At 45.5% G+C, this 19,746-nt stretch overlaps 1 protein-coding gene across 1 annotated transcript in view; it reads right to left on the bottom strand.

Moving 5' to 3' along the window:
• The window catches only part of LOC139392319 (E3 ubiquitin-protein ligase MYLIP-A-like), a 36,724-nt gene extending 17,481 nt beyond the window's left edge, over positions 1–19,243 (bottom strand). The window contains exons 1-2 of the mRNA XM_071140220.1: positions 18,991–19,243; positions 15,722–15,912 (exon numbers count right to left, since the gene is read on the bottom strand). Of these exons, the coding sequence (XP_070996321.1) occupies positions 15,722–15,912; positions 18,991–19,077 (278 nt within the window). The 5' untranslated portion in view covers positions 19,078–19,243. The remainder of the gene's footprint in view (positions 1–15,721; positions 15,913–18,990) is intronic.
• Between the last annotated feature and the right edge of the window lie 503 nt (positions 19,244–19,746).

The raw sequence follows: 19,746 nt of genomic DNA, 5'->3' as shown, positions 1-19,746 counted from the left end.
CTCAATGGGTGACATGTTTGAGTATGCAGGCCATGGAAGAACTGGGACATTTTCAGCTTCCAGGAATTGTGTACAGATCCTTGCAACATTGGACCGTGAATTATCATGCTGCAACACGAGGTGATGGCGGTGGATGAACGACACGGTATGTGTATGTTATCATGCTGCAACACGAGGTGATGGCGGTGGATGAACGACACGGTATGTGTATGTTATCATGCTGCAACACGAGGTGATGGCGGTGGATGAACGACACGGTATGTGTATGTTATCATGCTGCAACACGAGGTGATGGCGGTGGATGAACGACACGGTATGTGTATGTTATCATGCTGCAACACGAGGTGATGGCGGTGGATGAACGACACGGTATGTGTATGTTATCATGCTGCAACACGAGGTGATGGCGGTGGATGAACGACACGGTATGTGTATGTTATCATGCTGCAACACGAGGTGATGGCGGTGGATGAACGACACGGTATGTGTATGTTATCATGCTGCAACACGAGGTGATGGTGGTGGATGAACGGCACGGTATGTGTATGTTATCATGCTGCAACACGAGGTGATGGCGGTGGATGAACGGCACGACACGGTATGTGTATGTTATCATGCTGCAACACGAGGTGATGGCGGTGGATGAACGACACGGTATGTGTATGTTATCATGCTGCAACACGAGGTGATGGCGGTGGATGAACGGCACGACACGGTATGTGTATGTTATCATGCTGCAACACGAGGTGATGGCGGTGGATGAACGGCACGGTATGTGTATGTTATCATGCTGCAACACGAGGTGATGGCGGTGGATGAACGACACGGTATGTGTATGTTATCATGCTGCAACACGAGGTGATGGCGGTGGATGAACGGCACGTCAGTGCATTCAAATTGCCATCGATATAATGCAATTGTGTTCATTGTCCGTAGCTTATGCCTGCCCATCCATAACCCCACCATGGGGCACTCTGTTTACAACGTTGACATCAGCCGTCCACACAACGCCATACACGTGGTCTGTGGTTGTGAGGCAGGTTGTATGTACTGCTAAATTCTCTAAAACGATGTTAGAGGTGGAGTATTGTAGAAACATTCACAAATGCAGCTCAGGCAGAATGCTCACTAACAGGGATGTAAAAAAAATGTGCACAAAACTTGAGAGAAATAAGCTTTTGTGCATATGGAACATTTCTGGAATCATTCATGTCAGCTCATGAAACACTTTACATGTCGCGTTTATTTTTTTGTTTAGTATACACTACCAGTAGTCAAAAGTTTAGACACGCCTACACGTTTCTTTATTTTCACCAATTTCTACATTGTAGAATAATAGTGAAGACATCAAAACCATTCAATTACACATGGAATCATGTAATAACCAACAACAAAAAAAAGTGTTAAACAAATCAAAAATACATTTTATATGAGATTCTTCAAAGTAGCCACCCTTTGCCTTGATCACAGTTTTGCACACTCATGGCATTCTCTCAACCATCTTTACCTGGAATGCTTTTTCCAACAGTCTTGAAGGAGTTCCCACATATGCTGAGCACTTGTTGGCTGCTTTACCTTCACTCTGCAGTCCAACTCATCCCCAAACCATCTCAATTGGGTTGAGGTTAGGTGATTGTGGAGGCCAGGTCATATAATGCAGCCCTCCATCACTCTCCTTCTTGGTCAAATAGCCCTTACACAGCCTGGGAGGTGTGTTGGGTCATAGTCCTACTAAGCACAAACCAGATGGGATGGTGTATCGCTGCAGTAGCCATGCTGGTTTTGTGTGCCTTGAATTCTAAATAAATCACAGACAGTGTCACCAGTAAAGCACCATCACACCACCTCCTCCATGCTTCACGGCGGGAACCAAACATGCGGAGATCATCCGTTCACCTCCTCACAAAGACACGGTGGTTGGAGCCAAAAAAAACTCTAATTTGGACTCATCAGACCAAAGGACAGATTTCCACCGGTCTAATGTCCATTGCTCGTGTTTCTTGGCGCAAGCAAGCCTCTTCTTCTTATTGGTGTCCTTTAGTAGTGGTTTCTATACAGCAATTCACCTATGAAGGCCTGATTCACACAGTCTCTTCTGAACAGTTAATGTTGAGATGCTTCAGACTTCAAGTAACAGACACATTTACTTAGGCTGCAATTTCTGAGGCTGGTAACTCAAATGAACTTATCCTCTGCAGCAGAGGTAACTCTGGGTCTTCCTTTCCTGTGGCGGTCCTCATGAGAGACAGTTTCATCATTGCGCTTGGTTTTTACGACTGCACTTGAAGAAACTTTCAAAGTTTTAGACATTTTCAGAATTGACTGACCTTCATGTCTTAAAAGTAACTTGGTCCTTTACCAAATAGGGCCATATTCTGTATACCTCTTCCCCCCTACCTTGTCACAACACAACTGATTGGCTCAAACGCATTAAGAAGGAAATAAATTCCTCAAATTAACTTTTAACAAGGCACACCTGTTAATTGAAATGCATTCCAGGTGACTACCAAATGAAGCTGGTTGAGAAAATGCCAAGAGTGTGCAAAGCTGTCATCAAGTCAAAGGGTGGCTACTTTGAAGAATCTGAAATATAAAATATTTTTGGATTTGTTTAACCCTTTTTTGGTTACTACATGACCAATATATATGTTATTTCATAGTTTGTGTCTTCACTATTATTCTACAATGTAGAAAATTGTTAAAAAAAAATCAAATAAAGGCAACCCCTTGAATGACTGTGTCCAAACTTTTGACTGGAACTGTATATATATATATATATATATATATATATATATAATTAAATCTTCAACAGGATTAGACCTATTTTTGATCAAATTTGAATGGAATTGATGGAGAGAAAGACCGTGAGAGAGTGTTTGCCTGCACACTGATTTAAAGCAATGATATTTGAGTGATAGGCTGCTTTAATTAAAACTCTTTACAATTAAAAAAAAAATAAGGTCACCCCCGCATGGTGAACTGCGCTCCATACGAAGATGCGCTGTCTGTCCCGTCAGTGATTGATAATGCAGATAGCAGAGAGTCGGCCGTAGAGAAGCCAGATTGAGACATTACATATCAATTAAAAACAGATCCATTTCACGTCATGCTGTTCATAGAAATCATTTATTATAACAATTGTAGCAGTTATTTTTTTCTCTGGAAAAGAGAGCAGGTTTGGGTTGGAAATCTCTAACCTGGTTGCCACTATTCAACTCCAACACAGACGGACAAAACAGCAGGGGTTCTAGTTAAGCCTGCAGGGAATCTGATATTGGAACAGAAAACCCTTAAACCTCCGCCTCTCTGCTGGCCCAGTTTAAATACAACTAGGATGAACACAGCCTCTTTAAGGCTTTTGTTACTGTCAAGGAACACCTGCTCTCAGACCACTGGACCGCATGGTACATTTACTGTTCACACACACACACACACACACACACACACACACACACACACACACACACACACACACACACACACACACACACACACACACACACACACACACACACACACACACACACACACACACACCACCGCGGGCAATGGATGACAGCGGGGGCTCCAACACAAAGTCATCTGTTCTACTGCTGGAATGCTAAAACACTTGACTGCATAGCTGGAATAATTCAATTAGAGAATATGGTTCATTGATCCCTATGTGTGACAGCAGATGGAAGATAAGAGAGGAGGAGAAGGAAGAAGAAGAGAAAGGGGGAGGAGGAAGAGGGCGTTTAGTGCACTTGAATTATGATTTTATTAATGACATATTTTAACTGTGTTTTAGATGTTGTCAAAGTTAAATGACTTCAAATAGGCTATATATATTTCACATGCTCTCCTCTCTTCACCTCAGTACTTTTTCTTAACTAAATTAAAGAGTTAACAAGTTCTCAAAAGTAGCCAAAAACAAATGATAAAACAATTGTTTCAACTGGACTTCTCCTCTCGGTAGTAACATAGAACACATCAGAACGTCACATCAGAACGTCACAGAGTTCACAGTTTCCAGACGAACATAAAGTCCGTGGGAAATGAAACCAAAAAACCTCTGCCTTGCGACTGCACCGCATCAGCCAATGCGAAGTGTCTGTTTCAGAGCTCACAGGGCCAGGCTCTAAACAATGTGGTTTGTTGGAGTAACAAACCACACAGCCCAAAGCTGTGGTGCTAGAGGTCACTCCCAATCAACGAACTCTAATAACCCCATTCCACCACTCACTGTCTCTCAATGAAAACTTCACAGTTTACACTCTCCAACACAAGGCTGTTAATCAGCTCGTTTAAGCAACGGAAAGAGTGACAAAACACTAAATAAATAAGATTAAAATTATTCACATGCCGACTGTATTCCTGAATCCAAAGAGTGGCATTTCGAGGCAAACTAATACGTTGTTTTTGTAAGCTAAAACGTCCTGTGGTCATGGGAACATAACGGAGTATTCCATAATAATGGACTGTAGAAGGGCAAAGGTCACACACACAGCCCAGAGCCAGCCACAGACATCCTTCCTGTCCGGGAACTAATGCTATGGGTTCGAACTAGATATACGAGGGACTGATACTTGAGTTCAGAGACCTTAAAGGCAGGTTTAAAAAAAAAAATTGGGGGAAAAGGACAGGGGCTGACTGAGGAAACCCTCATCTCCTAAACTAAGGCAAATGGATATAATGCTAACACGAATGGTCTTGAATTCCATGAAAAACATCCATCAGCCTTGTTGTTGTGACAATATCTAGGTTGTGCAGACATGTAAAGACACTGGAGTTGTCAGGGCTCAATAATACACAAGGGTTCTCCCAGGGGGTTTAGAGGGAGGATCGCAAAACACAACGACACGTGACGTCTGCATTCGCACCCAAGTTAAACTGCCAGAGCATTCTCAAACGTTCCTCTCTAACTGAATTCACAGACATATTGAACCAAAACAAAAGCAACAATGTCAAAGATTCTAGTGAGTTACAGTTCGTATAAAGAAAATTAGTCAACTGAAATAAATGAATTAGTCCCTAATCTATGGATTTCACATGGCTGGGAATACAGATATGCATCTGGTCACAGATACCTTAAAACAGGTAGGGGTGTTGATCCTAAAAGCAGTCAGTATCTGGTGTGACCACCATTTGCCTCATGGAGTGTGACATCTCTTTCACATAGTTAAATCAGGCTGTTGACTGTGGCCTGTGAAATGTTGTCCCACTTCTCTTCAATGGTTGTGTGAAGTTGCTGGATATTGATGGGAACTGGAACACGCTGTTGTATACGTTGATCCAGAGCATCCCAAACATGCTCAATGGGTGACATGTCTGGTATGCAGGCTTCTAGGGATTGAGTACAGTTCTTTGCCACATAGGGCCGTGCATTACCATGCTGAAACATGAGGTGATGGTGGCGGATGAATGGCACGACAATGGGCCTCAGGATCTCATCACGGCATCTCTGTGCATTCAAATTGCTATCAATAAAATGCAATTGTGTTCATTGTCTGTAGCTTATGCCTGCCCATACCATAACCCCACCATGGGGCACTCTGTTCACAACGTTGACGTCAGCAAACCGCCCGCCCACGTTCACAACATGTGTCTGCGGTTGTGAGGCAAGTTGGAAGTACTGACAAATTCTCTAAAACGACATTGGATGAGGCTTATGCATGCCAATTGCACGTTCCTTCAAAACTTGACAGTTGTGGCATTGTGTTGTGTGACAAAACTGCACATTTTAGAGTGGCCTTTTGTCCCCAGCACAAGGTGCATCCATGTAATGACCATGCTGCTTAAATCAGCTGCTTGATATGCCACACCTGTCAGGTGGATGGATTATCTTGGCGAAGGAGAAATGCTCACTAACAGGGATGTAAACACATTTGAGCACAACATTTAAGAGAAATACGTTTTTTTTGCATATGGAACATTTCTAGAATCTTCTATTTCAGCTCATGAAACATGGGACCAACACTTTACATGTTGCCTTTATATTTGTGTACTAACAAATCAAATCAACTAGACTCTGATTGAAGGACAACTAACTGAGTCCGAGAGGCCATGCAAACCCAAGAATGCATGCATGTTGCTGCCATTCAAAAAAACCCAGCCAGAATGCCCTTCCATTTTGAACCTAGTATTAGCAGAATTTACCAGTCAAATTGCTAGGGTTAGAGGCTTTAAGTCCCTTCTAGAGATTCTATTTCTAAGGAAAAGGAACTAAAAACATCCCTTTTCTCATTCATGGCAGTGGTCTATTATAATGGCTGTGCTGTGCCCTCTGGTTTGCTAACCCCCCCGACCAACCGTTGGCCTGATCGGAATGCTAAACAACAAGGAGTGGAAAACATGTTAATTTAGACCAGCATGACGTAGACAACACTACCTCTGGGCTAGTGAGGGATAACGAGGCAGGCAGCACTACCTCTGGGCTAGTGAGGGATAACGAGGCAGGCAGCACTACCTCTGGGCTAGTGAGGGATAACGAGGCAGGCAGCACTACCTCTGGGCTAGTGAGGGATAACGAGGCAGGCAGCACTACCTCTGGGCTAGTGAGGGATAACGAGGCAGGCAGCACTACCTCTGGGCTAGTGAGGGATAACGAGGCAGGCAGCATTACCTCTGGGCTAGTGAGGGATAACGAGGCAGGCAGCACTACCTCTGGGCTAGTGAGGGATAACGAGGCAGGCAGCACTACCTCTGGGCTAGTGAGGGATAACGAGGCAGGCAGCACTACCTCTGGGCTAGTGAGGGATAACGAGGCAGACAGCAAACATTCATTGAGGGGGGCCAAGGTCAAACCATAGAATTAAAACAACTAGAACAATGATGACATTCTACGTATTCTATTTCTATGGGGCCCCAACTCAATCCCTGCCTTGCTCTCACCCAAACAGACATGACCACTCCCATCATCTCCTAACCAATGGATGGATTTATCAGGAAGTTTCATAAAGAGGGATGTTTGTTGTTTGAGCGAACAGCTTTTAAAACAAATATTAAATCTACTACTCCTCTGAGAATTCAGAAATTACAACCAAATGCAGAAGTAGCTCTATGAGACTGCACAGATCTGGTCAGTGAACACACACACACAAACATCAAGACTGGCTCAACTCAAACCATGGTCAGAGACAGAGTCAGTCTAGGTGTGAGCAGCAACAAAAATAGATGGGGGGGGGGGGGGGGGGGGGGGGGGGGGTAGAGAAAACATCTCTCCCACTAGCAGGCAGTCGGCTGCATTAGGCAGTCGGACAGGGTGTTTCAAAAGCTACCCAGGTGGAGCGGTGTAGAGAGTTGCTGTGATCTAAGCTACAGGATTAGGATGGGGGTTTATTTGATGTTCAGAGGACAGAGGAACCACAGAAATCACACTGAACTGAGCCTGCGCCACAGACCAAAGACCTGAGTGTGTATTTATAGAAAGCTTTTAAAAAATGTGGGAGTGTGTGTGAAATTCATTTGAGATCATCTTAAAAGACGTCCTCCAGCGATTTTTGAACTTTGACTGTTGGAAAGCGATATCCAAAGTATAAATACAATGAGGTACACACACTAAAGGGTAAAAAAATAACTATTGCGCAAAATAGTGTTTTTTAGACAACTGCAAACCTCAAGGAGTTGGTCTGATGGGAGTCCGTGATGTCATCCCTAGCTTGAGGAACAATAAGAGAACAAGAGGAAAGCCACCCCATGTCATAACATACCTGGACCACCTATTGAGATGTGCCTTTGTTGTAGTCAAAGTAGAAGTGCTATGAGAAGTTGGGGCTTGCATGTACGTTTTAAAGTTGGTTTCGTGTTAAATGGTTTAAGCGCTAGAGCGGGCCGAATAAATATTATTATAATAATAATAATAATAATAATAATAATAATAATGAGTTTGTAATACATTTGGAGTAGCTTGCCTTCAGCAAGCAAACTAATAAGAAGAGTGTAGAGCGCTGCGGATCCCGACAGAACACTGCTGCAGTCGCCATTTGTCATTCTGCGGTTGGGAGCGGGTGGTCAGATCAGACAGGCTTCGGGATGGAAATATTTGTGTCGTCCCGCAGGTTATTTGTAAACGGTCGTCTTTCTGCTTGTTGCGCATTAAACTACCTATTGTATTAAAAAGTCACATCTGTCTCATTCATTGCTTCAAGTTAAGAGGCCTGCCTGTGGTCTCAATGAAATCGAGTAGGCTGCCTACGATTTTTTTTTTCATCTTCATCTTTCCGAGGAAATGTACTTCCCAAATATGAGGATTAGAATATAGTTAACTACATTGCCTAAAAATAAATATTGATCACCCATATTTGTCTGTCTGGAAATCGTCCCACTCCTAAAAAGGTAAGCTATACAACGAAGTGAAAGTGAAAGAGCAAGTCTCACCAATTCTGCTCTCTTCAAACTACGTCTAGCCTACTCGCTGTTATAGCCCGGTAATACAGAAAGTCCACGTCTAGCCTACTCGCTGTTATAGCCCGGTAATACAGAAAGTCCACGTCTAGCCTACTCGCTGATATAGCCCGGTAATACAGAAAGTCCACGTGTAGCCTACTCGCTGATATAGCCCGGTAATACAGAAAGTCCACGTCTAGCCTACTCGCTGATATAGCCCGGTAATACAGAAAGTCCACGTGTAGCCTACTCGCTGACATAGCCCGGTAATACAGAAAGTCCACGTCTAGCCTACTCGCTGATATAGCCCGGTAATAACGGGGCTTTGCTTCACGGAAACGTGGCTTACTGGAGAGACGCTATCCGAAGCGGTGCAGCCAACAGGTTTCTCCACGCATCGCGCAGACAGGAAAAAACATCTTTCTGGTAAAAAGAGGGGCGGGGGCGTATGCCTTATGACTAACGTGACATGGTGTGATGAAAGAAACATACAGGAACTCAAATCCTTCTGTTCACCTGATTTAGAATTCCTCACAATCAAATGTAGACCGCATTATCTACCAAGAGAATTCTCTTCGATTATAATCACAGCCGTATATATCCCCCCCCAAGCAGACACATCGTTGGCTCTGAATGAACTTTATTTGACTCTTTGCAAACTGGAAACCATTTATCCGGAGGCTGCATTCATTGTAGCTGGGGATTTTAACAAGGCTAATCTGAAAACTAGACTCCCCAAATTTTATCAGCATATCGATTGCGCAACCAGGGGTGGAAAGACCTTGGATCATTGTTACTCTAACTTCCGCGATGCATATAAGGCCCTGCCCCGCCCCCCCTTTCGGAAAAGCTGACCACTACTCCATTTTGTTGATCCCTGCCTACAGACAGAAACTAAAACAAGAGGCTCCCACGCTGAGGTCTGTCCAACGCTGGTCCGACCAAGCTGACTCCACACTCCAAGACTGCTTCCATCACGTGGACTGGGACATGTTTCGTATTGCGTCAGACAACAACATTGACGAATACGCTGATTCGGTGTGCGAGTTCATTAGAACGTGCGTTGAAGATGTCGTTCCCATAGCAACGATTAAAACATTCCCTAACCAGAAACCGTGGATTGATGGCAGCATTCGTGTGAAACTGAAAGCGCGAACCGCTGCTTTTAATCAGGGCAAGGTGTCTGGTAACATGACCGAATACAAACAGTGCAGCTATTCCCTCCGCAAGGCTATCAAACAAGCTAAGCGTCAGTACAGAGACAAAGTAGAATCTCAATTCAACGGCTCAGACACAAGAGGCATGTGGCAGGGTCTACAGTCAATCACGGACTACAGGAAGAAATCCAGCCCAGTCACGGACCAGGATGTCCTGCTCCCAGGCAGACTAAATAACTTTTTTGCCCGCTTTGAGGACAATACAGTGCCACTGACACGGCCTGCAACGAAAACTTGCGGTCTCTCCTTCACTGCAGCCGAGGTGAGTAAGACATTTAAACGTGTTAACCCTCGCAAGGCTGCAGGCCCAGACGGCATCCCCAGCCGCGCCCTCAGAGCATGCGCAGACCAGCTGGCCGGTGTGTTTACGGACATATTCAATCAATCCCTATACCAGTCTGCTGTTCCCACATGCTTCAAGAGGGCCACCATTGTTCCTGTTCCCAAGAAAGCTAAGGTAACTGAGCTAAACGACTACCGCCCCGTAGCACTCACTTCCGTCATCATGAAGTGCTTTGAGAGACTATTCAAGGACCATATCACCTCCACCCTACCTGACACCCTAGACCCACTCCAATTTGCTTACCGCCCAAATAGGTCCACAGACGATGCAATCTCAACCACACTGCACACTGCCCTAACCCATCTGGACAAGAGGAATACCTATGTGAGAATGCTGTTCATTGACTACAGCTCGGCATTCAACACCATAGTACCCTCCAAGCTCGTCATCAAGCTCGAGACCCTGGGTCTCGACCCCGCCCTGTGCAACTGGGTACTGGACTTCCTGACGGGCCGCCCCCAGGTGGTGAGGGTAGGCAACAACATCTCCTCCCCGCTGATCCTCAACACTGGGGCCCCACAAGGGTGCGTTCTGAGCCCTCTCCTGTACTCCCTGTTCACCCACGACTGCGTGGCCACGCACGCCTCCAACTCAATCATCAAGTTTGCGGACGACACAACAGTGGTAGGCTTGATTACCAACAACGACGAGACGGCCTACAGGGAGGAGGTGAGGGCCCTCGGAGTGTGGTGTCAGGAAAATAACCTCACACTCAACGTCAACAAAACTAAGGAGATGATTGTGGACTTCAGGAAACAGCAGAGGGAACACCCCCCTATCCACATCGATGGAACAGTAGTGGAGAGGGTAGCAAGTTTTAAGTTCCTCGGCATACACATCACAGACAAACTGAATTGGTCCACTCACACAGACAGCATTGTGAAGAAGGCGCAGCAGCGCCTCTTCAACCTCAGGAGGCTGAAGAAATTCGGCTTGTCACCAAAAGCACTCACAAACTTCTACAGATGCACAATCGAGAGCATCCTGGCGGGCTGTATCACCGCCTGGTACGGCAACTGCTCCGCCCTCAACCGTAAGGCTCTCCAGAGGGTAGTGAGGTCTGCACAACGCATCACCGGGGGCAAACTACCTGCCCTCCAGGACACCTACACCACCCGATGTCACAGGAAGGCCATAAAGATCATCAAGGACATCAACCACCCAAGCCACTGCCTGTTCACCCCGCTATCATCCAGAAGGCGAGGTCAGTACAGGTGCATCAAAGCTGGGACCGAGAGACTGAAAAACAGCTTCTATCTCAAGGCTATCAGACTGTTAAACAGCCACCACTAACATTGAGTGGCTGCTGCCAACACACTGACACTGACTCAACTCCAGCCACTTTAATAATGGGAATTGATGGGAAATGATGTAAAATATATCACTAGCCACTTTAAACAATGCTACCTTATATAATGTTACTTACCCTACATTATTCATCTCATAGGCATACGTATATACTGTACTCTATATCATCGACTGTATCCTTATGTAATACATGTATCACTAGCCACTTTAACTATGCCACTTTGTTTACATACTCATCTCATATGTATATACTGTACTCGATACAATCTACTGTATCTGCCTATGCTGCTCTGTACCATCACTCATTCATATATCCTTATGTACATCTTCTTTATCCCCTCACACTGTGTACAAGACAGTAGTTTTGGAACTGTTAGTTAGATTACTTGTTGGTTATTACTGCATTGTCGGAACTAGAAGCACAAGCATTTCGCTACACTCGCATTAACATCTGCTAACCATGTGTATGTGACAAATAAAATTTGATTTGATTTGATTTGTAATACCAAAAGTCCACGTCTAGCCTACTCGCTGATATAGCCCGGTAATACAGAAAGTCCACGTGTAGCCTACTCGCTGATATAGCCCGGTAATACAGAAAGTCCACGTCTAGCCTACTCGCTGATATAGCCCGGTAATACAGAAAGTCCACGTCTAGCCTACTCGCTGATATAGCCCGGTAATACAGAAAGTCCACGTCTAGCCTACTCGCTGACATAGCCCGGTAATACAGAAAGTCCACGTCTAGCCTACTCGCTGATATAGCCCGGTAATACAGAAAGTCCACGTCTAGCCTACTCGCTGATATAGCCCGGTAATACAGAAAGTCCACGTGTAGCCTACTCGCTGATATAGCCCGGTAATACAGAAAGTCCACGTCTAGCCTACTCGCTGATATAGCCCGGTAATACAGAAAGTCCACGTCTAGCCTACTCGCTGATATAGCCCGGTAATAGAGAAAGTCCACGTCTAGCCTACTCGCTGATATAGCCCGGTAATACAGAAAGTCCACGTCTAGCCTACTCGCTGATATAGCCCGGTAATACAGAAAGTCCACGTCTAGCCTACTCGCTGATATAGCCCGGTAATACAGAAAGTCCACGTGTAGCCTACTCGCTGATATAGCCCGGTAATACAGAAAGTCCACGTCTAGCCTACTCGCTGATATAGCCCGGTAATACAGAAAGTCCACGTGTAGCCTACTCGCTGATATAGCCCGGTAATACCGAAAGTCCACGTCTAGCCTACTCGCTGATATAGCCCGGTAATACAGAAAGTCCACGTCTAGCCTACTCGCCGAAAGCTTAATATAAAAATGGCCACGTGAGAATCTCTGGTAATTTAACCTATTTCTTAGGTTATTTATTTTTGCACATTTCGATATTGCCAATAAGGCGCCAATTGCTGAGTCTTCACATGAGCCTAAAATAACAATGTGGGATCAGTTCTTGTGGTAGCGAGTGGGAGTCCGACAAAGACAGCTGGTGTGGGCAGGGGTGGGACGAAAAGCTGCAGGTGCGAGAGGGGTGAATAAATCAGTCCTGTGCAGACTTGTACCAGAGTGGGCGGGCGCGCACGCGCACACACACACACACACACACACACACACACACACACACACACACACACACACACACACACACACACACACACACACACACACACACACACACACACACACACACACACACACACACACACACACACACACACACACACACACCAGGATTTGGTGATGATTCTGTAAATTTAAGCAGTCCAGCTTATGTAAGCAGCTTTCTGTTTTGTGTTCTGTGGGTGCAGAGTCCACCATATGCTATGTAACAGGGTGAGAGAGAGAGGCCCATGTATATGCATACGTGAGTGTGTACATACTGGCGTTCTGCGTGCGTCTGTACCCACTAAGGACAATTCACACGCTCTCCAGCATCTGTTACTACCTGCAGGCTTTCCAGTACCAGGGCGTACGTACGTGCGTTCGTATAGCTGTGAGGGTAAGTGTGTAGAGCTGTGAGGGTAAGTGTGTAGAGCTGTGAGGGTAAGTGTGTATAGCTGTGAGGGTAAGTGTGTATAGCTGTGAGGGTAAGTGTGTATAGCTGTGAGGGTAAGTGCGTATAGCTGTGAGGGTAAGTGCGTATAGCTGTGAGGGTAAGTGCGTATAGCTGTGAGGGTAAGTGCGTATAGCTGTGAGGGTAAGTGTGAGCATGCCTATAATGCTGGAAAATCCCCCTGGGCCAGGTCACCATTCAGCACTGTTACTTGCCAAGAACACTCAGTTCCATTGGTGGATATTAGTTTGTGAGCATGTTCCATTGGTATATAGTAGATTCTGAGAGTCGTCCTTCATTAGTAAACTATTGGCCGGGGTCTCTCTCACTCATACACTGGCAGTGTAACACTTGTAGCCGTCAGAACAAGCTGATAGATGAGGGATAGACTAGAGCACATGCAGAGGAGAGACGGAGGAATAGACTAGAGCACATGCAGAGGAGAGATGGAGGAATAGACTAGAGCACATGCAGAGGAGAGATGGAGGAATAGACTAGAGCACATGCAGAGGAGAGATGGAGGAATAGACTAGAGCACATGCAGAGGAGAGACGGAGGAATAGACTAGAGCACATGCAGAGGAGAGACGGAGGAATAGACTAGAGCACATGCAGAGGAGAGACGGAGGAATAGGAGTTGGAGACGGTCACGCATTCTACCTATATGTTCTGCTCTCACTGTGAGAGTCTACTGGTCGGGTGCTCTCCAGATGGTCACACTGTCGTACTGTTTCTGTACCATACCAGGGTATTTGGTATTACCGGAAGTGCACACAAGGGGGGCTATCTGAGCTGGATATCATTCATTTAACACATCTTATATTTCTTATATATTTCTACTTAACTTACAAGCAGTGGAGTAGCACTCCTGTCTGTTTGTGGTTGGAGTGTGAGAGGCAGAGACAGCAGTAGTCTAACTGGGTGACGGGCAGAGGGAGACAGCAGTAGTCTAACTGGGTGACGGGCAGAGGGAGACAGCATTAGTCTAACTGGGTGACGGGCGGAGGGAGACAGCAGTAGTCTAACTGGGTGACAGGGTGTCAGGGTATCTATCAGCCTGATGAAGTCAGCGTGTCAGGGTATCTATCAGCCTGATAAAGTCAGCGTGTCAGGGTATCTATCAGCCTGATGAAGTCAGCGTGTCAGGGTATCTATCAGCCTGATGAAGTCAGCGTGTCAGGGTATCTATCAGCCTGATGAAGTCAGCGTGTCAGGGTATCTATCAGCCTGATGAAGTCAGGGTATCTATCAGCCTGATGAAGTCAGCGTGTCAGGGTATCTATCAGCCTGATGAAGTCAGCGTGTCAGGGTATCTATCAGCCTGATGAAGTCAGCGTGTCAGGGTATCTATCAGCCTGATGAAGTCAGGGTATCTATCAGCCTGATGAAGTCAGGGTATCAGGGTATCTATCAGCCTGATGAAGTCAGTGTGTCAGGGTATCAGGGTATCTATCAGCCTGATGAAGTCAGGGTATCTATCAGCCTGATGAAGTCAGCGTGTCAGGGTATCTATCAGCCTGATGGAGTCAGGGTGTCAGGCCATTCACTAGAGAAGTATCAACATGCTTTCTTTGGAAGACTGGATCATTTCCTCTCTGGTTTGTTTGTGGAAAAGAAGAACGATTTCAAAAATGAGGCTGACAAAATACAGAGCTAAGAGCTAAGAGCATATTAAATGAGAAAAAAAGCCTTTCACACTGGTCTTTTTATAGTTATTTTAACTCATGCATATTTTCTGAGTATGTAGTAAAAGCATTTTAGCATTTAAACACATTCACAACGGTGAGACGTGCCTTTGAGACTGTCAAACGCCAAAAGAAACTAACAACAGAGAAATGCACAAGAACAAGGACGCTTCTCCTTAAATGAGAAAGTCAACAAAAGAAAAGAAACCAAAAGCAAAGAGAAACAACAAATGTTGAAGTAAAGCCCACTTCTCCTTCATTCACTTGAATGAGAGCCAGCAGGGAAGGTCTGGGGAGGGCTGTATAGCTCTCAGCAGGCAGGACCAGGCAGGCATAGGGACCCTGTGGCATCAGCAACAGAGCCTTTACAGAGTTCCCATTTCCTGGACGCCTCCCGCCCTGCTCCACAATGACCTGTAGTAACCCTGTGTGCTGCGGGTTACTGTAGTTCGCTCCACTGTAGAGCCTAATCAGGAAGTCACAACTAACTTCACAGGATACAGTAGCTACAGTACGGTGCTGAATGATCTGGTTGTTAAGCTTCTCCTCCTACAGCACATGACTGGAGTCAGAGGGAATCTTAACAGTTAAGGGTTGAGTTAGAGAAGATGTTAAAATATGAATATTTAATGAGTAACATGCCCTAGATTTATTTAGCTTCCTTTTCCCATCATAACAAGACGATGTAAGGACCATGTGGTAATAAGAGTGTGTGTGTGTGTGTGTGTGTGTGTGTGATACAGAATATCCATACCTCGTCTGTTCCTGGAGTATGAGATGTGGTTCCACAAAGAACTTGACTCGAAGCCGGAGTCGGCAGGGAGTCAGATTGTCCACCTGCTGACAGATTCTGTTCCTGAGGTTGAGCCACAGGTTCTCTCCTTTATTGCCTGAGAACTGCAGGCCAAAGTAGTCCACCTCTAGGATTCCCAACTTCCTACACACCTTTAGAATAGAATAATTCAGTGTGTTAGGTTAAACAAAGTGATCAGGGGGAAACCAGTCAAACCCACAGAATAGTCATTCTATCAAAGTAAAACCTCAGTTGATTTGGTTTGTGAAGGCCTAAAAAAAAGTTCAGCGCATCTTCAATAAAACATGAGACTGAGTTTACCGTGTATTTTTTTGCCTTTGCCATTGACTCCGTGGCTCGTACACATCAATATGCAGGCCGTAAAGCCAGTGGGAGCGTTGATGGAAAACACATGGGATCTTTTTCACCTGATAATACAACTCACCTCGAGCGCATCCCACGCGCCTCTCAACAGCGACAAGAAAGAAACGGAGTTACATAACGTCAAGGACAGCCTACTTCCAGACGGGATGGAGTTACATAACGTCAAGGACAGCCTACTTCCAGACGGGACCCAGACAGGACGGAGTTACATAACGTCAAGGACAGCCTACTTCCAGACGGGACAGAGTTACACAACGTCAAGGACAGCCTACTTCCAGACGGGATGGAGTGACATAACATCAAGGACAGCCTACTTCCAGACGGGACGCAGACAGGACGGAGTTACATAACATCAAGGACAGCCTACTTCCAGACGGGACAGAGTTACACAACGTCAAGGACAGCCTACTTCCAGACAGGACGGAGTTACATAACGTCAAGGACAGCCTACTTCCAGACGGGATGGAGTTACACAACGTCAAGGACAGCCTACTTCCAGACGGGACGGAGTTACATAACATCAAGGACAGCCTACTTCCAGACGGGACGGAGTTACATAACGTCAAGGACAGCCTACTTCCAGACGGGATGGAGTTACACAACGTCAAGGACAGCCTACTTCCAGACGGGACCCAGACAGGACGGAGTTACATAACGTCAAGGACAGCCTACTTCCAGACGGGACGGAGTTACATAACATCAAGGACAGCCTACTTCCAGACGGGACGGAGTTACATAACGTCAAGGACAGCCTACTTCCAGACGGGACGGAGTTACATAACGTCAAGGACAGCCTACTTCCAGACGGGACGGAGTTACATAACATCAAGGACAGCCTACTTCCAGACGGGACAGAGTTACACAACGTCAAGGACAGCCTACTTCCAGACGGGACGGAGTTACATAACATCAAGGACAGCCTTCTTCCAGACGGGACGGAGTTACATAACGTCAAGGACAGCCTTCTTCCAGACGGGACGGAGTTACATAACGTCAAGGACAGCCTACTTCCAGACGGGACGGAGTTACATAACGTCAAGGACAGCCTACTTCCAGACGGGACGGAGTTACATAACGTCAAGGACAGCCTTCTTCCAGACGGGACAGAGTTACAGTGCCTTGCGAAAGTATTCGCCCCCCTTGAACTTTGCGACCTTTTGCCACATTTCAGGCTTCAAACATAAAGATATAAAACTGGACAGAGTTACATAACGTCAAGGACAGCCTACTTCCAGACGGGATGGAGTTACATAACGTCAAGGACAGCCTACTTCCAGACGGGACAGAGTTACACAACGTCAAGGACAGCCTACTTCCAGACGGGATGGAGTTACATAACGTCAAGGACAGCCTACTACCAGACGGGACGGAGTTACATAACGTCAAGGACAGCCTACTTCCAGACGGGACGGAGTTACACAACGTCAAGGACAGCCTACTTCCAGACGGGACGCAGACAGGACGGAGTTACATAACGTCAAGGACAGCCTACTTCCAGACGGGACGCAGACAGGACGGAGTTACATAACGTCAAGGACAGCCTACTTCCAGACGGGACCCAGACAGGACGGAGTTACATAACGTCAAGGACAGCCTACTTCCAGACGGGACCCAGACAGGACGGAGTTACATAACGTCAAGGACAGCCTTCTTCCAGACGGGACAGAGTTACATAACATCAAGGACAGCCTACTTCCAGACGGGACGGAGTTACATAACGTCAAGGACAGCCTACTTCCAGACGGGACCCAGACAGGACGGAGTTACATAACGTCAAGGACAGCCTACTTCCAGACGGGACGGAGGATGAGGACTAGTGTCAACGCGCTGTGCATATGATATAAAATGGATAGAACTCATTAGAAAACAAGGCGATTAAAGCCTCCGATAAATTCACATTGGTTCCTTTTATTTCCTGGTTTGAGGACTAACATTACATTATTTTTTTTCACCTTCATTTAACCAGGTAGGCAAGTTGAGAACAAGTTCTCAATTACAACTGCGACCTGGCCAAGATGAGCGACAAAAAAGCAAAGCGACAAAAAAACACAGTTACACATCAACAAACGTACAGTCCATAACACAATAGAAACATGAATATATGTACAGTCTGACACCAGCAGCTCTGTGCACGCGTGATAGTATTTATTAACTCTTTCAAAACGGATTTCGCAGTAATTTGGAACTATTGTATATTCAATGTTGATCTAGTCAACAATGGGAACCCCCATTCAAGCTTCACAATAGCATTGCCAATTTGCCAAGCATGCACCGGGGAACCAAATGAACTGAAGTAACCTTGGCTTGACAAAGCCTTTCCTCGCGAATATACTACCAGGAAACAACTCCCTCAGAAAGAACCTTAATAGTAAATTACCGATTTAGGAAATCACAAATTTAATGAGGTTGATGGGGGGGGGGGGGGGGTATTTCACGGAAAATATAGCCAACTTATTTTCGACCAAAGCAACATTGTTGCACGATAGAGGAAAAATGTAATAAAATTACAGATTAAATTAATAATCATTTGTAATGCTGTGTGTGACAATGTATGGGTAGGTAGTCTATCATTTGACAGAGAATGCCATTTCGAGATAACTGACGTTGGCAGAAAATCTAGCAAATAACACTGAACTTCGCCTGTACATCAACATTTGGATTTATCATCTCGACAAACGAACACACGCGCTCATGTTGCCAAGTGTTGCGTTTCAATCTGAACATTTCACTGTAAATTACACTTGCAGGACAATATTCACTGGAATTTGACACAAATGTTATATGTTATAAATAACGTATTAACAACCTGAAAAGGGGGTAATTAAATTAGTATCCACTATCCATACCTTATTCAGACAGTCTTCACCATTCGCCTTCGTATCAACTTCCACTTCCATAACCACCGAATCCGGCCGGGTAACATGGCAAAGCATTTTGGCAATCTAATAGTTTAGCTTTGGTCTATACCTCTCTTTAAAAAAATAAACAACCTCGGTGTCCCTCCTTTTGAGACCCTACATTAAGCTTTCGTTCACTTTCTGAGCCCTCTCACTTTGTGTGACAAACACTACCTTCCAGCTGTAGGATATCAATTGCTATGCCAAAGCACTGTTTACTCGGAAGCAGCCAATGACAGAGCGTTTAGCATATTCTCAGCCACAAACCTGCCAACCGCGAGCCCCGGTCATGTCCGAACGAGATGGTGGCTTTACAACGCAGGACGAGGACGGCCAAGGCGCCCCCTTCTGAGTGCGCAGCTAATTTCACCTTCCATAAATATACGGAACCTTCACCTGCTTAGGAAGAGTTGACTATCCATGGAAATATCTGAGTTGAGTTGCATGAGTAAGTTGGGCGCTGCATATGAATTAATAATGCATTGGAATACTGATAGAATATAGCAACAGTGGAGAACTATGTGGCCCCAACCATTTATTTTGGTGCTTGCTTTCAAAAGTATCTGAATTGTTAATGCTAAAAGCTCCCATTGTTTTTGCCCAAATACGCTTCCTTGCCTTGTGAGCAAAGTCTATTCCTGTAAATTGTCCTGTGGCTAGTTAGGCATACCTGTCTCTATGTTGTTGACATTCAGCAGCCTACTG

Source organism: Oncorhynchus clarkii, chromosome 32 (assembly GCF_045791955.1).
Source record: "Oncorhynchus clarkii lewisi isolate Uvic-CL-2024 chromosome 32, UVic_Ocla_1.0, whole genome shotgun sequence".
Taxonomy (NCBI): domain Eukaryota; kingdom Metazoa; phylum Chordata; class Actinopteri; order Salmoniformes; family Salmonidae; genus Oncorhynchus; species Oncorhynchus clarkii.
This window is presented reverse-complemented; position numbering and strand designations above follow the sequence as displayed.